The 20,002-nt window shown below is 47.0% G+C and overlaps 1 protein-coding gene across 1 annotated transcript in view; it reads right to left on the bottom strand.

Annotated features, from left to right (window-relative positions):
• Positions 1-296: 296 nt before the first annotated feature.
• Positions 297-20,002, bottom strand: part of MED12 (mediator complex subunit 12) — a 34,921-nt gene continuing 15,215 nt past the window's right edge. The window contains exons 18-44 of the mRNA XM_058814392.1: positions 19,857-20,000; positions 18,935-19,098; positions 18,667-18,798; positions 17,896-18,123; positions 17,553-17,697; positions 17,152-17,272; positions 16,369-16,470; positions 15,543-15,656; positions 15,118-15,281; positions 12,213-12,392; positions 11,972-12,043; positions 11,534-11,694; positions 11,281-11,442; positions 11,088-11,199; positions 10,779-10,868; positions 10,245-10,354; positions 9,621-9,756; positions 9,188-9,349; positions 8,268-8,645; positions 7,786-7,936; positions 7,392-7,597; positions 6,923-7,003; positions 6,503-6,720; positions 5,762-5,922; positions 2,944-3,146; positions 2,702-2,783; positions 297-713 (exon numbers count right to left, since the gene is read on the bottom strand). Coding sequence (XP_058670375.1) covers positions 670-713; positions 2,702-2,783; positions 2,944-3,146; positions 5,762-5,922; positions 6,503-6,720; positions 6,923-7,003; positions 7,392-7,597; positions 7,786-7,936; positions 8,268-8,645; positions 9,188-9,349; positions 9,621-9,756; positions 10,245-10,354; positions 10,779-10,868; positions 11,088-11,199; positions 11,281-11,442; positions 11,534-11,694; positions 11,972-12,043; positions 12,213-12,392; positions 15,118-15,281; positions 15,543-15,656; positions 16,369-16,470; positions 17,152-17,272; positions 17,553-17,697; positions 17,896-18,123; positions 18,667-18,798; positions 18,935-19,098; positions 19,857-20,000 — 4,023 coding nt within the window. The 3' untranslated portion in view covers positions 297-669. The remainder of the gene's footprint in view (positions 714-2,701; positions 2,784-2,943; positions 3,147-5,761; positions 5,923-6,502; positions 6,721-6,922; positions 7,004-7,391; positions 7,598-7,785; positions 7,937-8,267; positions 8,646-9,187; positions 9,350-9,620; positions 9,757-10,244; positions 10,355-10,778; positions 10,869-11,087; positions 11,200-11,280; positions 11,443-11,533; positions 11,695-11,971; positions 12,044-12,212; positions 12,393-15,117; positions 15,282-15,542; positions 15,657-16,368; positions 16,471-17,151; positions 17,273-17,552; positions 17,698-17,895; positions 18,124-18,666; positions 18,799-18,934; positions 19,099-19,856; positions 20,001-20,002) is intronic.

The following is a 20,002-nucleotide window of genomic DNA, read 5'->3' on the forward strand; positions in this document are numbered from 1 at the left end:
CAGAGTCCTGGTGGAACATGCAACAGGCCTACCAGCAAAGCCCTTAATCAACATAAAAATCCTACAAAGCTTGCACAAACCTTTGCAAGTGTGTGAACACCAGCTTATGAAATAAACAGGGAAGAGCTTTCCTTCCCAAACGAAATTGTTTAGCCTTCACAAAAGCTAAAAATGCAGACATTAGATCTATTGAGGAAGAGATGAAGCCCATGTGTGGAGGGTGCTTCTGGGCTGTACTGGGAGGAGTGCTGAGGAGGAAAGGCAGGCTCTGAATACACACTCAGTTTGCAAAGTAAGCTCTCTGTATTCATCCGAGAATGTCTGCAGTATGGAGTTCATCTGGTATAAATAAAGTACAAAATTTTACAATGTCTTAATCATTATTTTAACAAAAATACTAAAAACTGAGTAAAAACTGAAACCAAAGTGGGAAGGGAGACTATCAGCCACAAGGGATCTCCATAAACATTTGTAGAAATTGGATAGTAAAAACACTTTCTCTGTACAATAAAATGCTCCTCCTGGCATCTCCCTGTGGGACAGACAGCAGCAGCACTGGGGGACACAAGGACACAGGGTGGGGGCTGCCCCAGGGAGTGGGCCAGGCTGAAGAGGCTGTATCCATCCACAGTGATGTCTCCCTCCTGCATCAGGCTCAAGTGCCACAGGTCAGTAGCGTCCAAATGGGTTGTTGTTCTGCTGTGTCTGTGTATCTGTTGAGGCCAAGACAGAGTTAAAACAGTCACAAGGTCTAGTTCAGAAAAGAGATTCCCCTCCCCACATCACCAGGGTAGTAATGAGGAGTGTCACAGGCCATGAGAAGGAAAATATAACCAGTATAAAATCTAACCAGTGTGGTACTCCCTGTGCTGCAGATCTGCCTGAGCCTTTGAGCAGCAGCACAGCCAGGATCCCACATTCTTTCAGGAAGAGAGAGATTCTAGTCCTGATCCTGAAGTTTCCAGGGAAAATCTCTCCATCCCTCATGGAAGATCATAACAAAGCCCCGAAAGGTGGCAAGCAGCTGGGAAGATGAGTTTATGGATTCATTATTTCTGATTTTGAAAAAAAGTCAGCTCTATAAAATTAGACAATTTCTGCTGCTGAGCTAGCTAGTGTCACTCATCCTAAAGCACTTCCAGAAACCAAAGGTTTCAGAGAAAATATCCCTGGCTTCCTGTCAGTATCTCCATGCAGGCCCAAAGGATTTCCAGATGGCACAAAGGCAGGAAACATGGTAAAAATACATGGTAAAGAACTTCCAAACTGCTGGGACTGCTGTTCTGTGATTTAAAGTGCTCACAGTATTGAGTATTGTCTGATGCATAAAATTATGTTGTTCTTTCTCCTGAACATAAACATCAGCATGTGTGGCCCTAAGCCAATGAAGTAAAAGGAGCTGAGTGTAACCTGGTTGGCCTGCTTCCTTCTCAACTCTTCTGGACATTCAGGGATACCCTGGAGCCTCCTAAGGCATATCCTGGGTCCAGAACACCCTTGTCCCCTTCCTGTGCAGGCTGGTCTTGGTTTACCCTCCTGCTTTCCATTCCATCTCTGACACTACAGATGAGAACTCCAGAGGCTTCCAGGGGGAGGTGATGCAAAGCCAAGGAGGCAGCATGGAAGCTGAATGCTGACACAAGGCTGCATTGGACCCACACGTCTAGTGCAGATACAACAGCTCCATTTGCTGTACAGAAAGGCTACAAAAATATGGCTCTTTTGCTGTATTCAGATTCTTATACAAGGTCTTCCTATATTTGAATGTCCCAGCTGAGATCCTTTGGCACAGACTTATAATTTGTGAATCAGGCTAGTGGGAAGCTCAGCACATTAAAACCTGGTTTGGGGAGGTTTTTGGCCACAAGGACTAAGAATTTTCCATTAGGGAACAAGTATAAGCACAGTTTCCAAGTCCCCCACTCCACACATTACCAGATCTGGCACAGTCTCACTCTCAGTGCAAAATAAAACAAAAAAACTATCAACTGTGCTGTCCATTTCTGAGCATTTTCATAGCATTTCTGCCATTTTTACAGCAGAAAAGCCAGTAAGGTGACAGAAGACAATGACAGAAGGCAATTCAGAAGGGAACAGCATAGAACCTGAATTCTGTATTGTGATCCTCCAGCCAGTAATTCAATACAGATTATAGGAATACAGTGCCAGACTGAAAAACATCTATGCCATCACCCTGCTGTGACCACCACAAACACAGCAAGTGTGAAGCTACACTTTCTAGAGCACTCCTCCTGCCTCCAAGAAGTCTTGTCTGGCTCACAACACGACCACAGTGTCTCTGGGTCATCCACAAAATGACTGCTCCAGGATTACAGCCTCCCTATGCCCCTCAGAGGTCACCTGCAGCAGAGAAAATGCCCTCAGATGATTTTAAAGCTGCACACTGGATCCCTTCAGGAAAGCTGTGTGGCAATCCCTACAAAGGCTCAGCTCCCTTGTCCCTCTGCAGGCAGCAGGAGGAAGGTCTGGAAGGTTGTTCACAACCTGGCAAGCACTGCCCTCCCTGCTGCTGTGCCCCCTTGGGCTGGTAGCTCTAAGTCCTGATGCCACTTCCCTGCCAGCATAATTTATGTCCTCAGACAGACAGTCTGGCTCAGCCTCGCTTCTCTACACTTGAGTACCTGCAATAGAAAACAGCAGGGAGGAGACTAGCAACAGGATCAAGAACACTCAGGCTTACTGGAAAGCTGCTGCTGAAGCTGTCGAACCAGAGCAGCTGTTTGCTGCTGCTGCTGTGTCTGCTGAAGGCCCTGGCGCTGGAACTGCAAAGAGAGAAACACAGTTATAGGCACAGCCCCTGGCTGGCAGGCTCAGCACTCACACAGGCCCTGGCAAGCTCAGGGAGGGAGAAGGGGGGGTGCAGGTGGAGCAGTGCTGGATGTGTGTGGACTGTCCCGTCCCTGTGCCTCAGGGAACACTCACAATGGGCTGCTGGGGGGGCAGAGCCTGCATCCCCAGCCCCGGGGGCTGGCCCTGCGCCTGGGGCTGAGGCACTGTGGACACCTGGGGCTGCTGCTGGGGCTGGGGCTGCGCTGCCTGGGGCTGCTGCTGCTGCTGCTGCTGCTGCTGCTGTTGTTGTTGCTGCTGCTGTTGCTGCTGCTGCTGTGAAGACAAAAGAGAAGGGACTGTCAGGGCAACACACACGGCACCGGGGCACAGCGAGGGCTTAAGGAGGAAATGTTCCATGTGTTCCATGGAGTGAAACACCTCATGCACCATTTTCCTTACAGGTACCTAAATTACTCGAATTCCACCAGGACTCCACCCCAGCCTGAGAAATGGCAAGAAATAAAGGGACAGCAACAAAGTTTCAGATTACAATAGATTACAATATTGACAGATGACCGGAAGAGAACTCCAAGTCCACTGGTCATTACTAGGAGCAAACCAGGTGCAAAAATAGAAAACTAAGGACTCAAAAAGCTGGCTGCTTCATCTTTTGCCTCCTGGTTAAGATCAGCCATAATGAATAATGAGTATTTGCCTGACTCATTCTCAGATTCTCTTCAGAGGTAGCAACAGAGCTCCTATAATCTCCTTACACAATCCACTCCAGGTCAGCTCCTACTACTGGAGTTTTCCCTAATCTCTACCCTGAATTTCACATGTTGTGTTTTAAGGCCATTTCTGGTCCTACAGGCTAGAGATAAAAAGAGATAAGGGTTTTTTTTCTTTATTTTTAAGATAAAAAATATGGAGACGTATCTCTCCGGTCGTCTTTGTCTCTCCAATGCACCACATCCAGCTATTTCAGATTTTCCTTCTCAGTCATGTCCCCCAACTCTTCAATCTATCTTGCTGTCCTTCCCTGCCACTCATGACAGCTGGTGTTACACTTCAATAAAAGGATGTGGATAAAACTGGATTCAGTCCTCAAAACCAAATGTTTACAGAATTAGTTATGCTGAGAAGAATATTCAGTGTGTTGGAGTCAGAACATACCCAGAAATTTCAAGGTTTTTCATTTCTCCTAATTTCCAGACAATTCTCCCATCTGTCAAAGCAGTTTTTAACTCTCTAGATAAAAAAAAAAAATATTCCTAGCAGAAATAAAAAAATATTAATGTTATCATAAGAAACCCAACGTGGTGATGGTAGGTACAGCTCCAGCCACTGGCTCAAAAGGACAAGGTTCAAACCTTGAGCAGATTCAGAGAACAAACAAAAACACAATCAGGAGAAGGAACAGTGTCTTATGAAAGAAGGTTAGAAAACCCTGACCTTTGGAAGCTGCAAGTGCTCCCTAGGAATGTACATTGGGCAAATAACAGTGAGAAAGAACAGCCAGTAAACAGGACACAGTGGACAATAATAATTCATACAAGAACCAGTCACGAACACATTGGATCAAGAATTCAATGGATCAAGGATTCAAATTCAAAGGGAGTGAGTTTCTAGAACAGCCTTCCAACTTATATCAGTTTGGTCACAGGTTCCTGACATGGATGCTGCAACCTGGATACACAAGAAAGCAGATGACTGACTAAATTGGCCAGGATACCAATTTCATGTCCTACCTTCATGCAGCAGCTGTCTACCAACCTATATAAGACAAATCAAAAGGCCACCCATCCTTTCCACAGGCCACTGCATGATGGGAGTCAGCTCCAGCACCAGGCACACCTCAGGTAACAAAGCAGGAGTCCCAGTCATGGGATAGCTTGGGCACTCCACCTTTGTGGGCTTTTTAAGCAACCAAGCAAAGTCAGCTAAAAGCTGAAGGTATACATGAAGTTACTGAGCTAGGAGAAGTGTTAGCAATTTGTCTGAGGCATGTTCTTCTAAATATGAGTGATGGAGAATGCTAAAAGAAACTCAAAGTGAATAGTCAGGGGGTGCTACTTATCAAAAGGACTAAAAGCTGCTGACCATGCCAGAGGCAGTTCTCTTGTCCAGTGCAAGGCAGCAATTCCCAGATACTGCTGACTGCAGCTCTCTGCAGGAACCACTGTCTCACTCAGGCCACTCTCTGAACAAAAAGACTCAGCACTCTGTGCCATGTAAAGTCTCCCCATATTCCACAGGTTTGCTAGGCCTTGTCATAAGGCATTGGATTCACCAATTAAACTATCTCTGTTTCTCTGACTATAATTTCTATAATTCTATCATTCCTAGAAATGTATCTTTATTTCATGTAAGAATTTAATGTTCCTAAGATCATAATGCAAATCCATGGAATACTCATGTCTGTTGACTCATGCTTTGTGATCTTCTTTGAACCTAGAGAGCTGGGTCTAACAGTTGGCTTTGGATCAGTTTTTCACCATCTGCTGTAAAAAATGGAGTACATGATCTGATTCATGCCAGATTTTTTGCCAATGGAAACTAACCAATGCTTATTTTGATCTTGAGAAATGCAGACATGCCCCTAAAGATGATCTTGAACAACTTTCCTGCTCTTTCATGGACAGGGGGCTTTTCACTTTGTTTCCAGCTCTTGCCACACTTGTACAACAGCTAACTTTCTGCACAATCTACTGGCTCAGCAGGAGCAGGAAGAGGTGGGACACAGGCCAGAGGACTGAACAGACTTTTAGCTCATGCTGGGTGGCTGGCACAAGGCAGTGCAGCAGGAATCCCCATCAGGAGTGGCCAGCTCTAAGGAAGGGAGAACTGCCTAGCAAATTACCACAGACAGCCTCCAACAGAGTGACATCCTTCCTGACACAGAAGGGCAGAGGTAAGCAGCACTGAGCAAGCCTCCTCCAGCTCTAGCAGCCTTCCTCCTGTCAGCAACCACTCACCCTCAGCATCTGTTGTTGCTGCTGCTGCCTCAGGTACTGCTGCTGCTGTTGGTCAGGAAGGATCTGGCTGGGTCGAATTCCTGAGGGGACTCCCTGGGGACCCAAATGGTTCATCCCACTCATCATGGGGGTCTGCTGTATTGACTGATGAGGAAACCTGCAGGAGGAAAGGACAAGCTCATGGAGTAAAGGATTCACAGGCAGCCAGCTTTCTTTAATCCAAACACAACTTCTGACATCAACAGACAGCCAAAGAGCCCCCTGCAATCCATGCTGTCTCTGCAGAAAGGTGAGGGACACAAGGGCCTCTCAAGGATTTAATACAACCTGTTTTTCTAGAAGCCCTAAGTAACATCATCCCACTGTTCTGCATGGCTTTCCTGCTGCATTTATGTCGCTCAGGAAAATGAAAATCTCAGATTTAGCCCTTTGGTGATATGCTGGTTAGATTTAAAACCAAAACGATGACTTTCCCAGGTAACTTTTCCTCATATTTTTCTATGCCATCTTTCTCTGGCTAGTAACACAGTCTCCTGTCTTCAACCAGCATTTCCAAATTTCATCCCATCTCTCTGTTTCTTTCCTGGACAGAAAGCTAGATAAAGATGTTTCTCTGAGGAAGCAAAGTACAGCATGGAGAACAGGGTTTTCACAGTTTGCTGTTAGAGTTGTGCAAGCAGAGCAGGGAAACATTTAACAAAACAGAGATAATTAACATCCCATAGGGCAGGAGGTACCTCTGTGTGTTGCCCAAGGTGTGTCCATAGCCAGGGGCCTGCTGGTGCACGTAGCCACTTGGTCTCTGCTGCATCTGTCTAACAGGATCCACTAGAGCAGGATTAGAGCTGGGGTGGGAATTCTGATAGGGCTGACCAGAATAGGTAGGAGGTACCATTGTGCCTGACTGGGAGGGGTGCTGCTGAAGGCCTATGTGGGAGACATAAGGAGTGTAACCCTGGAATGAAACAAAAAGGCCTTTTTTAGTCACGGGGTGAAAAGGAATACAGAACACAGGAGATCAGCCTCCTGTAAATACTGTCACAGGGAAACTCATTAGGAAGAAGAGCCAAGAGCTTTCAGGCCTTAGCAGCAAGAACAAAGCTGCTGCCCTGTGCTGGAGCCAGACTCCAGCCCTACCTGCAGTCACTGCCACTTACCTGGGAGGGCTGCAGTGCTCCATAAGACGGGGTTGGAGCCATTTGGCGCACAGGCTGCTGGCCCATAATGCCCTGGCCCTGCTGGAAGGCAAGAGAGAAGTGCTTTTTCCAACATCTGCAAAGGGCAGGAACACTGCTGCTCTCTTCTCAGCAGCTCCCACTAAACCAGACAAAAGGTTTCACTGCTTAACCTATGAGATTGCTGCACAGCAGGCACATGCTCATGACTTCTGTCACTAAAAAACCTGCCACCCCCAGGCAGAACATGCCCCTCTCATTCCCCAGAGGCCACTCTATGACAACCTCTTTCAACTGTTAGTGAAACAGGCCCACAAAGCAGGCACAAGAAACAACATATTTCTAGAGCAGACACAGAGTTGGGCAGTTCTGGCTAAAAGGGACAGCACCAAACAGCTTGGCCATGCTGTACTGTGGAGTCAGCAACAGCAAGAGCACAGCTCTGACCTACCAACTTTGCTTGCAGCTGCTGCCTCAGGATCTGTCCTTGGGACACTGGAGGCTGCTGCCTGTACACTGCTGGCTTGTAGGAGGGGTCAATGCCCATCATGCTGCCCATCCCTGGAGGCAGCACACCACTGTAGGGAGGGCGACTCTGAACCAGTTTTCCCAGTGGCATGCGTACTGGTCTGTAGGATGTGTCCAGGCGAGGGCCACCTGCACGAGGAAGAGAAACAGGCAGAGCAGTCACAGCTACTGCTGCACCTCATAGCTCCAGAATGACTGCTCATCACTGTACCTACACATGCCAGGCAAAAGGAGAAAGTGCAGGGACCTGCATAGGACCATCTGACAAAAAAGGTTCCCAAAGGGGTGAAATATTTTTGGCTCTCTGGTGCACCTACCTGCTGGAAGAGGCTGATTCTGGGCATAGAGACCCACTGGAGATTGCCCATATGCCAGCCTTGACATGGTGCTTCCTGACTGGTGATGCAAGAGATCAGTAGGCATGCCAACTCCATATGAAACCCCTCGGCTAGGGCCCAACACAAAGTCCTGCAAAGACAAAGCAGTAAGAAAGATCAATGTGCACTGGGGATTCATGCATGGAGGAAGACTATTAAAAGGTTGAAAAGTCCACAGGAGGAAGCCAAGGATGTTATCTGAGCTGGGCAGACTCCTTTCCTCCCATCAGGGATTAAGAAAGTATTTGCCTTGCCCCAAGCTACAGAGAGAAGGATAAAGCTCCAGTACTCCCAGCTGAGAGGAAACACATCACATCTTCACCACAACACCATGCTCAGGTTCCTCAGGAAGCCTCTAGGGAGTGTTCTGTGACTAGGAGTGGTGGACATAGGACATCCAGAGCTGCTGGACACTCCATTACCTCAGTTTTGCTGGCAGATTGGTTGCGTTTCTTGGTTTTGCTCTGTTTTTTCTTGCGTTCCTCAGTGGAGGCAGCAGGATTGGAGCTTGTTTTATCAGCCTTGGCTGGTTCTGCACTTTTCTTCTCTGGCTCTAAAGCCACAGGTGTAGGAGGCTCTTCCTCTTCGGGGGGCAGTGGCAAAGGCTCCAGGTAGTAACTGCGGGGTTTGGGTTTCAGGTGTGTGTGATACAGGAGGAGCCTCTGCTGCTCCTCAAACCTGGACACCTTGCGATCCACCCGCACTGTCCCAAACCATCCCCAGGAGAGAGGGGCCGAGTGCTTCAAACCCTCAAAAAGATCCCAAGGAGAAATCTTCTGCTTTGTAGAGACTTGCAAACCCTTTAAAGCAAAAGAGATAAGAACCTTCAAGTCCCTGTTGTTGCTCCTATGAGGGTATGAGTAACTGTATCCTTTCTTCAGGCTGTAATCCAGATCTCTCAGTAAACAGTCTGAGCCCTTGCTAATGGTCCCTGCTCCTCCAGGTGGCAAAGCAGTCATTTCTAAAAGCCTTCATCAACAACTGTCTAGTCTCCTTCATTCCATCTCTGCCAGACTCCTGCACACTGGCTCTGCCATTAACTTATGTGACAGGGATTATGTGTTTCTCTTTACACTTCATATAACCATAAATACAACCCCCAAATTTAGTTAACATCTCAGGTCACAGCAGTACGCTATCACCAAGCATTAACACCCCAGCTTTGCCCTTTTTGGACATGGTTATGTGCCAGCTTGTCTGCGTGCAGCCAGCCACTTCAGGCTCGTCAGGGAATGAGGCACTGCATACAGATGCCTCCCAAGCTGTGCAGACTCAAGGCATCAGAGGACAAGGTGACACCTGCACTCAGGAGCTGTGATACAGACAAAAATGCTTCACTTACCTCCTTCTTGAAGATGGAATCAAAGCCAGCTATTTTATTGCCCTTAGTGTCAATGAGGGACCCCTGAGGTTCACAGGTGATGACATCTCGGGTCTGCTTGGGAAGTGGCAGTAGCTGTCTCACCTTCTCCAGGCTGTCAGACTGACGGTCCCCCAGCTCCTTCTGCACAAGTGGAACAAAGAGGACTTGAAGAATTTCTCAGGAAAAACCATCCAAAGCCCACCTATGCCTCTTCTGCTTTTGGTCTCCATCCCTGCATTACTTCTCACCATTGCACCCTTCAGGCCCACAGAGTCATAGGAGTCACCCTCACTACTTCATCTAAACAGCAGAAACAAGACAGGCACTGTCCATGAGACAGGTAAATCTGCATAGCTGAACAACCACAACACAGCACACTCTGGTCCCCATACAGGGCCTGGTGTCCCCTCACCCTGAGTTTCTTGACCAGATTCATGTATGCCCGCTTGTTCTCCTCCATGCTGCCCTGAGAGATGCTGGACATATCAGCAGCCAGGGTGCCATTGATGAGAACACTCAGCATGTCCAGCACGGTGGTGAAGAGCTCACTGTAGGGCAGAGCAGAAAGGTCAGTCGCCTGAAAAACTGATAAACAGCTTCTGCCATCATTGCAACACCAAACACTATTAAATTGTCAAGACTTCCCCCACATTCTGAAGTGTCAGTCTTCAGAATAACCTCCCACACTAATCTTCCTTTTCCTTATACACCACACTTGAGTTTTACTCCCACTTGAATTAGGTGCAGTACACAGATTAAGACTGGACTCCTCTGTATCCATTCAGCACCTCTAAAAAGCAGACTCAGCTCTCCCCTGTGCATCTCTCTGCATCTGGAAAGCCAAGTTTGTTCTGAATATGGCAGAGTGCACTCAGCTATCAGGACCTGAGTTGTAGCCTGCTATTACTCCAAAGTCTCTTTCAGCTGTCACTTCTGACAGATCATCTAGAGAAACAGCCAGCTCACATGAGAAACAGGGCCATGCTAACTGCCTTCCCTGGGAAGTGTATAGACCAGAAGTCAGACTGTGAGTTACTTGTTTGACTGCATGTCCACAGTGCCACTGCTGATGATGTCCAGGAGAAGCACAGCCCATTCAGTTGTCTGCTGTGTGCTGCGTTGGACTGTGTCAAACATTCCTCCCACCTGGCAGAGAAAGGGTAAGTTTAGTCACAAGGACACCAAGAAACACTGAGATTTTGAAGTGAGAAAGGAGCTTAAACCAGGGTTTAAAGGAGCTTAATTCCTACTGAGAGCTGAGGGAGACTGCTGTCAGCAGCCAAACCTCAGATGCAAGTAGCAGTTCTGTGGGCTGCAAAGGCATTCAAAGGGAAAGGCACATCTACAAAAGAGACCAAGTCTCTGGATTTCATCCTGATGAAACAGAGCAAGGGAGTTTATTCATGCACCCTGTCCTACTCAGGGCCCAAGACCTAGAAGCAGCACAAGTGTCTCTCCTACTTCCTTGCCTCAGGACATATATAGACCCTCCAGTGTGTGCTTGTTCCAAAGGAAAAGGCAGACAACTCTTCACCCCAGATGGTTAAGCTCTTTTTCTGCAACTGCTCACCAAATTCAGCCGCAGTTTCAAGGCCTCATGCATCAGCTGCTTGGCTTTGCAGTCATCTTGGTACTGATCTTCTCGCCAATTTGTAACAATCTAAGAAATACAGAAGAGAGGACAGACCTCACCAGCTGTATGCTGAAGCTTAGAGAGAGCAGCTTGTACCATTCACTGTCTGGTGACTCAGAAATGGTCAGCTCAAGCTCCCTATATCAAACAGGGTAAGACAAGCAGCATCCTGAGGCCATGCTCCAGAGCCTGTCTGCTGGAGGGGCAAGCTCCTGAGGAAAGTGAGGGGAGAAACAAGACCCCTACCTGCTGGACCTGGCTGTACAGAGAGGTGAGGAGGCCTTCCCGTTGCTCATCCTGACCCTTCAAGCATGTCAGCACCAGTGACAGAAATGGCTGCTGGCTCAGGAGGGACATACTGTGAGAGAACAGAGAAGGAGCTATACTGCCAGGCTGGGACCAGCACAGCAAACACTGCCTGCCTTTCCCCTGGCCTCACCTCTTCTGCTTCTGGCGGTCCCGCTCTTTGCGGGATGATGACCCTAAATGTTGTCCTTTCTCCAGCTCTTCTCCAGCAGCTTTCAGCACGTGGCCCTGCACTGATGTTGGAAGCTTGGCAATCAGAGGGGCCACCAGCCACACTCCTGATCTCTCCAGAGAGCTGTGACAACACAGGAGAGGAAAGCTGTTTGCAATGCAACTTAAGATTCAGACTTGTCTACAAGAGAGCTGCATGCTGGCTCTACACCTACCTGAGGATGGGTTTGGATTTGTTGCTGGCAGGTGCAGCACTTGTTGAGCTACTGATATTGTTGACTCCATTACCAGTACAGCTAGCAGAGCTGGTCTCTGCTGACTGCTGGAATACCTCAATGGTGGCCTTGGCTATGTTTTCTAACAAGGAGTTCATCTCCTGGAGGTAGGGAAGAAAAAGATAGGCAAGTCCTTCTCTGAGAGCACCTATGGCTTCTACATTTCAACTCAGTACAAACTCAGTTTGCCAACTTCCCCATGGCTGCTGCTCCTGGAGTCTCAGACTCATTGCTTCCTTCTCATGCTTGGCTTTCACAGCCTGACTCCCTCACTGTTTACTTTCTCCCCATCCCCACTTCTGCCAGGCCACCTCCCCACCAACTCACAAGCAGCCACTTCATCCTCCCCTGTATGATCCCCTCTGAGCAGAAACTCACATTGCTTGCTGTCTGTTTAATCATGAGCTGCAGCTCCAGCGAGGATTGCCTCATGGTCCACTGGTCCAAATTCTGTAACACACACACACATACACACACACACTTCACTTAATGCCTTATCTCAGTTCAGACTATACCAACCCACACCCTCAAGGTGCCACCATAATGAGTGTTAGACCCCTCAGAGGGCTGCAATTACATGAGGCAATTAGTAGGACACAGATTGAGCCAGCAGCTGCACCTGTAAGATGCGTTTAATCCTCTGCCGCTGAGGATTTTCTCCCTCCTCATTGTCCAGGAGCCGGTGTGGGTAACAAATCAGCTGCATCAGCCTCTGGGCCTGGGTGCTGCTCAGGACAGGATCCTGCAAGTCATTGCTGTCTTCACAGAGGGACTTCAGACATCGTTCTCCTACCCACTCCTGCAAGACGAAAGCAGAGTCAGCACAGTCAAACTGATGTCTGATTCCAAACCAACGCCCCTGCTTTCAGTCTCAGAGAGATGCATGGAACACATCAAAATCATAAAAGCCTTATTACTATGCAGTTATGCCTGATAATCATTTCTCTTCATGAACTGTACTATCCTGATTCAGCAGGCGTCAGGCACAGCACAGTAATCAGAACAGAGGAAACAAACTTTGACAAGTCAGCAGTAATGAAATACAGTAGTTGCTCTTTCTTTTGAGAAAATATTGGTGTGATTTAACAGTATACAGTCACTACCATGTCCTGGCTCCCTTAACACTGCCACTTGGGTTCAGAAGATCGGAAGGGATCACTTAAAATTGTTTGGTCTATTTCCAGCACAACAAAGCTCTGGAGCTGTCCTAAGTTAGGTTAGTCAGGGTTGCAGCTAGCACTAAACCAGAACACGTCTTGGGGAAAAGCACACACCTTAATTCTCAAATAGTAATAGAAAACACACTGCCAAACTTAGTAAAAACCAATTACTTTACTTCTCAGACTCTGCAAAGGAAAATGACTGACTGGTTGCAAGCTCCTTATAAAGCCACATATTATGAGAAAGTAGACAGAAAACTATTATAGTCAGCCTCTTGATTTCAGTTGATGCTCTCTAAATGTATAGTAATAATAAGGGCAGCAGTTTCCAAACATGAGGTAGGTACTTCACTCAATTTACAGTTAACCTGCAGCATTTGTTAGTGCAGAAATTTTTCATACTTAAAATTAGGCACATTCATTGAATAAAATCAACAGAGGACTGCTATATAAGCACTTCTGCATCTGCAGAGGAAGCCTGATCAGAGCATTGTTCCACTGAGAAGTGACAACAAAAGAAAAGATGAGGATCCAGTTCATTATGCACAGGTGCTGATGCTATGCCTAGAAAGTTGGAAAGACCCTTCAGCAGTGGGTATCAAACTAAGCACTGGAGTACAAAGACTGAAAAGGTCAAAACTCTGGTTTGAAATCCTTGTGAAACCACAGCCTAGATCATTATCTTCATTCCAGATGAAGTTTGCACATGAGATGTGGTGACCTCTCCACTGCCTATTACATTTCCCCCTTCAGTGTTGCTACATCACAATGTCTTAATAATAATCTTCTCTTTCTTGCCTAGGTAATACACATTTCCTTGGGAAGACTCTTTTTATCATTTGCTCAGCTTCTTACAAGAACTCAGACTTCATTTCCAATCCACTTTATTGGTATAAAGATGAACGAAAGACATTGTGAAGGGAAGGGAGACATCCAGAGGGACTTGGACAGGTTTGAGAGGTGGGCACTGAACAGGTTGCCCAGAGAACCTGTGGATGCCCCATCCTTGGGAGTGTTTAGGATAAGCTGCATAGGGCCTTGAGCAACTTGGAATAGTGAAGGTGGCCCTGCTCATGATCTTTAAGGTCCATTCCAACCCAAACAGTTCTAGGAGTCTATGAAAAAACCTTTAAATTAATTATAATCTGCTCCTTTTCCTAATGCTCTCACAATGAAGTCTATTATAAAATATACACCTGAACCTGAGACAGAGAAATCACAACCTACAATTTAAGGCATTGATAGCGCAAGTTCACTGCTCACAGACGAGGTGCTAATATTAAACACAGCATTTTACCAGCCCTTTACAGCTGCAGGAAGCCTGCAGAAGCTCTGGCACCAATTGGTGGTAACTCATGGGTGTCTGCTGGAATGTTCACTTCCACATAACCAGTGCTGCCAACAACTGGTATGAGCAGTGATACCTGACACTGCTACTCCCTGCTGTGCACAAACACCTCTACTTGCTTTGAGTCCTTCCTATATAGACTTTGATCAGCAAGGGAATATCTGCTTCTGGAAATGCTACAGTCAGGTTTCAGTGACATCAAGAAGGTTGAATTTATATTTAAAAATAGGTGGTTCCAATTCCTTTTTGGTAAGATGCTAAAATTGCTATGCAGTCAGCCAATTAATAAACAATAGCTTGAGGACAACACACAGCACTAATGGTGGGTGTACATATTAGTAATATAAAATACAGGTTTCAGATTGTAACACCACATCTTCCCTGCTGAGAGAATAAACTTATAACTGAGGCTAAGGATACCTTTCAACATCCATTTTCATACAGCATGGCCACTCTACTCTGCAACATTATTAGCCAGGTTTCAGCTCCTCAAGTGTCAATTTTTCACAAAGGAATAGAAATACTGGTGCTGTCATATTAGGCTAAGCAAAAGGCTTTTGTTGTCGTTGTTTTAATTAACTAAACAGGGCAATGCAAAGCCCAGGGATCCATTAACAGCCTAGCTGCAAACAACACTCAGGCTGCATCCTGAAAGACACCATTTATCATTTTAATAAACCATCTGTCTGTCTTTCTCGTGGTGATCTTCTTTGCCTTCAGCACACATCTCAGCTTACCACTCCAGCACTCCCCTCCTTGGACAGGAGCCCTGTGCTGTTGCCAAAGCAAAGGGGATGCAGTCCCTGCACACTGCAACACCTAATTCCTGAGCACTGCTTGTCTCTGTGCTTTGCTAACAGTGAGCAATCCTCAGTACTGTCACATGACAGAAACACTGCAGGTTCTTCACTGATCTTTCAAAGAAATACGTGCCAAACCCAACCTGAAGAAAGGCATGTGAGATATATCTGTATGCAGAAGGGATAAGGACACACCTAGAGATAGGACAGACTCACCTGTTGACATATACTCCTCAGTACATACTTGGCATAAATATCCAAGCTGGCTGTTTCTACAGTGACTACCCGACCACCAGCCTTCCTGGTGCCCAGCTCATCATCCATGAGATCATCAACCCCTCCCGGGTGGGAAAAGCCAGAGCCTTTCAGTTCTGCATCTCCTAAAAGGAAAGCACAAGTGTTACACAACAACTCTAACCACAAAGCCTAACTCAAAAAAACATCCTGACATTCTGTAAACTCTCCCTGTGATCAGTGACCTCTCTGCAGCCAACAGACTCAAAGCATGTTTACAGCTACAGACATGTCACATTCACCAGAACAGATCTCCTCTGGCCTTCTGCACAGCCAACATGAACAGTGCCTTTCTCCCACTCCCCTGAAAAACATGGTTATAGGTTCAGGCTCACACAGGTACACACCCAGAACAAAGACAGCCTTCAGCACTGCAAAGACTGCTCCATCCACAATACGATTCTGGGAAGCTGCCAGCAAGTGACGGTCACAGGAAGAGCGGATTCCCACAGTGGGTTTGTCTGCAAAGAGGACAAAGGGGAAAGGCAATACTCAGCACAGAGAAAGGCACGGGCTCAGAGCTGCCTGAATTATGTGCCAGCAAGTACCATAAAATCCAGCTCAGAGAATTCTGAGGCCAGTTCCTTTCCTAACTGCAACATGGGGCCCATTTAATTAAGTTTCAAGAAGCATAGTGCCAATCACATTGTGACAACTGAACCATGAAATTCAAATGGGGTGCAGAGCCTGTGTCATGAACTCCAAGCTCCAACAGTACCCTAGACCTAAAATACAAGCTGGATTTAGAAATCTGAGCTATCAGGATACTGGTGAGAAGCCAAGAACAGAGCTTCCTGGAATGTTTCCATCATCACACAAAAAAGAAGTGCTGTAAAACAGCAGCTTCTGGCACCAAGTTAAGAGGCTATACAAAGCTCAAGACACAAAAGAAGAAGTGATCATTACTCTAATGGCTTAGTGACAGCAAGGCCACCTCTACTGGCTGGTTTCCTGCCTCCAAGAACCTTCTCCCCAATGCCTGGCTACCAGGGAGTGAAATAAATGGAAGGACACTGTTCTTTGTCCTATGAAGAAAGTGCATCAGGCTTTGCCTGCTTTATTCAAAGCAAGCAGGTTATGATCTCTAACCATAAGGTCTCATATCTCTCTTCTTGGAGTGCAAGAGCCTTAGTACTTCCACAATAAAGAAAGGCTTTAAGTTCATTCACTTACTGCCATCTTGCTGGCATGGGTTCAGCTGTGGAGTCTTAAACAGATGGAGTAAAATCCGGCAGGTCAGACGTGCTCCTGGTTCTGAGTCCTGTTCACTGCAGGCTATGTAAAGAAAAGAGACAACTGAGATTTCTTAAGCACCAAGACAGCTGACTCTCAATCCAAAAGCTATTCACAGTGCACTGCCCTGTAGCGGACAGCTGAGAAGCTGCAGCAGCCTTATTGTATTTACAAATATGGAGCATGTGCAGCAATTAACATGCAAGCAAGCAAATCCTTCAGTATTATCCCCAGTGACATGCACTGCTTTCCGCTTGCTCCATTCTTCCAACTTCACCCTGTCAGGAGTCTGGATGCTGCAATCCCCAGAGCAGAGACAGGAAGGCTGGTGGCAGAATAAGGCAGTGGCACAGGTGCTGTAGGCTGGCTGCTCTAGCCAAAATGCTAAGCAAAACATTATTATCAGGGGGAGGCATACTGCTGGAGTTCAGAGCTGAGTACAATGGTCACACAGTGAGGCTGATAACAGCTCCCCATGTTTACTTCAGCTCGCACACAAACTCGAGAGAGCGGGGCAGTGAAAAATCTTACAAAACAAAAAGAACCAGTTTTTGATAGAAATCAAAAGCCCCAAATTTCTCTAAAGCACCACATTCAGTTATTAAGTATAGAAGAAGTATTAGAGGCATGTTTCACAACTACAGAGTTCACCAAGTATGCATTAAGCACAGGCCTTTGGGCCAGGACTGAGAGTCAGACAGGTTTGTGCAGGGATGCACTTACCAGCATTGAGGAGTGAGGGGATAGCAGCACAGCGAATCAGGTCCTCCAGCAGCAGGCACTGCCGGGCAATGAGAATGGCAACAAAGGTGGCCAAGGAATCATGGAAAGATAAGTCACTGACCTGAAAGAGAGGAGATCAGCCAGTGATCCTAACAGCCTCTACCTCATTCCCTCTGTCAGCAATTCCTAGGAGCTGGGTGGCAGAAGGGCCCATAACCCCTGGTCAATGTCCATGGTCTGCCCAGGCTGCAACAAACACCAACAGCAGCCCCTGGTATTCAAAGCCTTTTCCCTGCCCTCAGAAGACAAAGCCTCCATCCCTTGTTCACTTTTGCCTTCTCCCAAAGGATCCCTCCACTCCTGCTTCAATTCCTTTTCCCCTTTTGAATGTTTGCACTTGCATCAACATTGCAGAGGAGATCATTGAAGCCACAGGTCCCATTATTGGAGGAACAGCACAAAGCTTTGAGCACACCCAGCCACTCGGCACTTAGAGACTTGCAGTAGCCAGTTAGCTCAGCACACAGGATAGCAATGTCGTTCACCCTGTTAAATAAATAATGAAAAAAGCAGAGGGTCAGCTTTGCTACTCATGCATGCCATCAGGTCAGTGATTTTCTAAGGGACCCCAGCCTTGGCTCCTCCGTCTTCACCCCAAGACAGCCAAGATATGGCCACTGGTTTCCTTATCCCCACCTAAAGAATTTATTTTCTCAGTAGAACCATGAAAGCTCTGCCTCTCACCTGTCAGGATCGTGGTGTCCCACACACACGTGCATCAGTGCATTACAGACAAAGCTGTAGCGATTGGCTGGGTTCTCATTGAGGCTCTTGCCCAGGTTAGTGTATGTAAAGTTATGTGCAGATGGATTTTCAATAGTGTCAATCATGAACTCTGGTTCCCACAGCATGTTGGAGTCAGATGGCTCAACATTGCAATAGATTGTGTTCTTCACCTTGGAGCAGAAGTCACTGAAAAGGAAAGAAAAGCAATTAGGAACACAAAAAGCTACGTGGCCACTGAATTCTGGTGAGCAAAGGCAAACCCTCTCTGGGAAAGAACATGTTGAAACTCAAGATCACTGTGTACCAATAAAGATCAATACGTTTGTTATTTTCCATTCATTCCGTGCTTGCATTCTAAGACATGTTGAACATTCAGTTTATTTTCCACATCAACTAGAACTTTACAAAATTTCTATCAGTACTCCTCCTCTGTATGGAGGAGACTCAGTTTCTCATAAATCATTTGAAACCTCTGGTGAATTTATCCACTCACCCTCCTTTGGGTCTAAATCCACTACACACTTTTTAGGGTTTGCTGCTCCAAACCACAAGGGACAGTTGTCCCACGACATAGACAGGGACCTAATGATGCTCTTTACTCTGTTCTCCATTCCTTTCCAAACAAGGAATTTCTCAGGAGCAATACCATCAAACAAGATCAAAAGCAAAGTTTAAGTCAAGGTGCTATAGTGGGAAGTACCCACTGCACCTCAGCTGCATCAGACTCACCTAAAGAGCTCCCCAAATTTGCTTTTGAGGTGACTGCAGGAGGTATAGAGGTCGTAGAGATAGGCCAGGATACAGCGCTCTGCTGAGGAGCCATCCGAGCGGTTCATGCCATGTTTCACCACCCCACACAGACTGCAGAGAGACAAAACACAGTGAGCTGAACCCTCAGGCACCAAATAGCTGCCTTGTAGGAAGGACATAGATGTCCAGGCCCTTATGAACCCCCAGCACATGTACTTCCTTACACAGAGAGGGGAGAGGCCCTTACCCTTCAAAGACCTGAGCCATCTGGTCCTGGTTCAGGATAAGGCAGGAGTGGTAGTGCCGCAGCACAGCCACGATGCACAGGCACAAGCTGGTGGTATAGCTGCCAACAAGGTCGGAGGATTTCAACAGCAGTTCTGCCTCCACCACGCTCAGTTCATTCAGCAACTGCACCCAATGACAGAAAAACCCTTCAACAGCCACAGGGGTAAGGTATGGTCAGAAAGGGAGGAGGCACACCAAACCCACACCTATAGGATCTGCCAGGAAAGGCACTGCCAGGCACAACCTGCTTAGGGATGCGCCCCAGAACAGCTGGCAAAATGTCTCAGGCAGTACAAGGGGCTGTCAGGGCTTGGGTATCAGAGGGTAATTGTGATATGGCCACAGGCAGTTTTAAGCAGCTTGTTTGGTAGTTCTATTCTGCATTAAGTTTCACTCTGATCTTTTCCAGGCTAACAGCCACAATTCCATCAGCTAGGCTTCAAGAGACACCTGATACAGGCTGCAGAAACAGCAACAGGATTTTAGCAGGATCCAAAAGGCAGCTTGAGCTGCCATGTGCCAAGGATCTTTCCAGGGGAGCAAGGCAGGCAAGGTGCCAGGGACTGACAATCCCCTTCTCACTCAGAACAAGGCCCTGCTGCAACCAGGGACAGAGATGCAAGTCCTTTGGAAACAAGCCTAAAGCCTTTGGAAGAATTATCCTCAGAATAGAACATGCAAGACTATCTGCCACAGACAACCTTTTCCTGACAGCTGCAGCCCAGAAGCATCACAATGGCCATATAATCTGACCACCTCCATGACACAGGTCAGAGGGTCCTCAGGGATGACCAGAGCAGGCCAACTATCACAGCACAGATCTGCTGCCTCTCAGGTGGACAAACCCCTCCCCAGGGAGCACCTGAGCACTCTGCCCTTACCTGGATGGCAAAGTCGATCAGACCACTGATATTGAGTGAATACTCCATCAAGTCGAATATGAACTGCACATGCTGCACCAGAGGCAGGTGGTAGGACATTCCCAAAGCAAAGCTGGTGATCTGTTCCAAGACATTACGAGATACCT

This window comes from Ammospiza caudacuta, chromosome 14, assembly GCF_027887145.1.
Source record: "Ammospiza caudacuta isolate bAmmCau1 chromosome 14, bAmmCau1.pri, whole genome shotgun sequence".
Lineage (NCBI taxonomy): Eukaryota > Metazoa > Chordata > Aves > Passeriformes > Passerellidae > Ammospiza > Ammospiza caudacuta.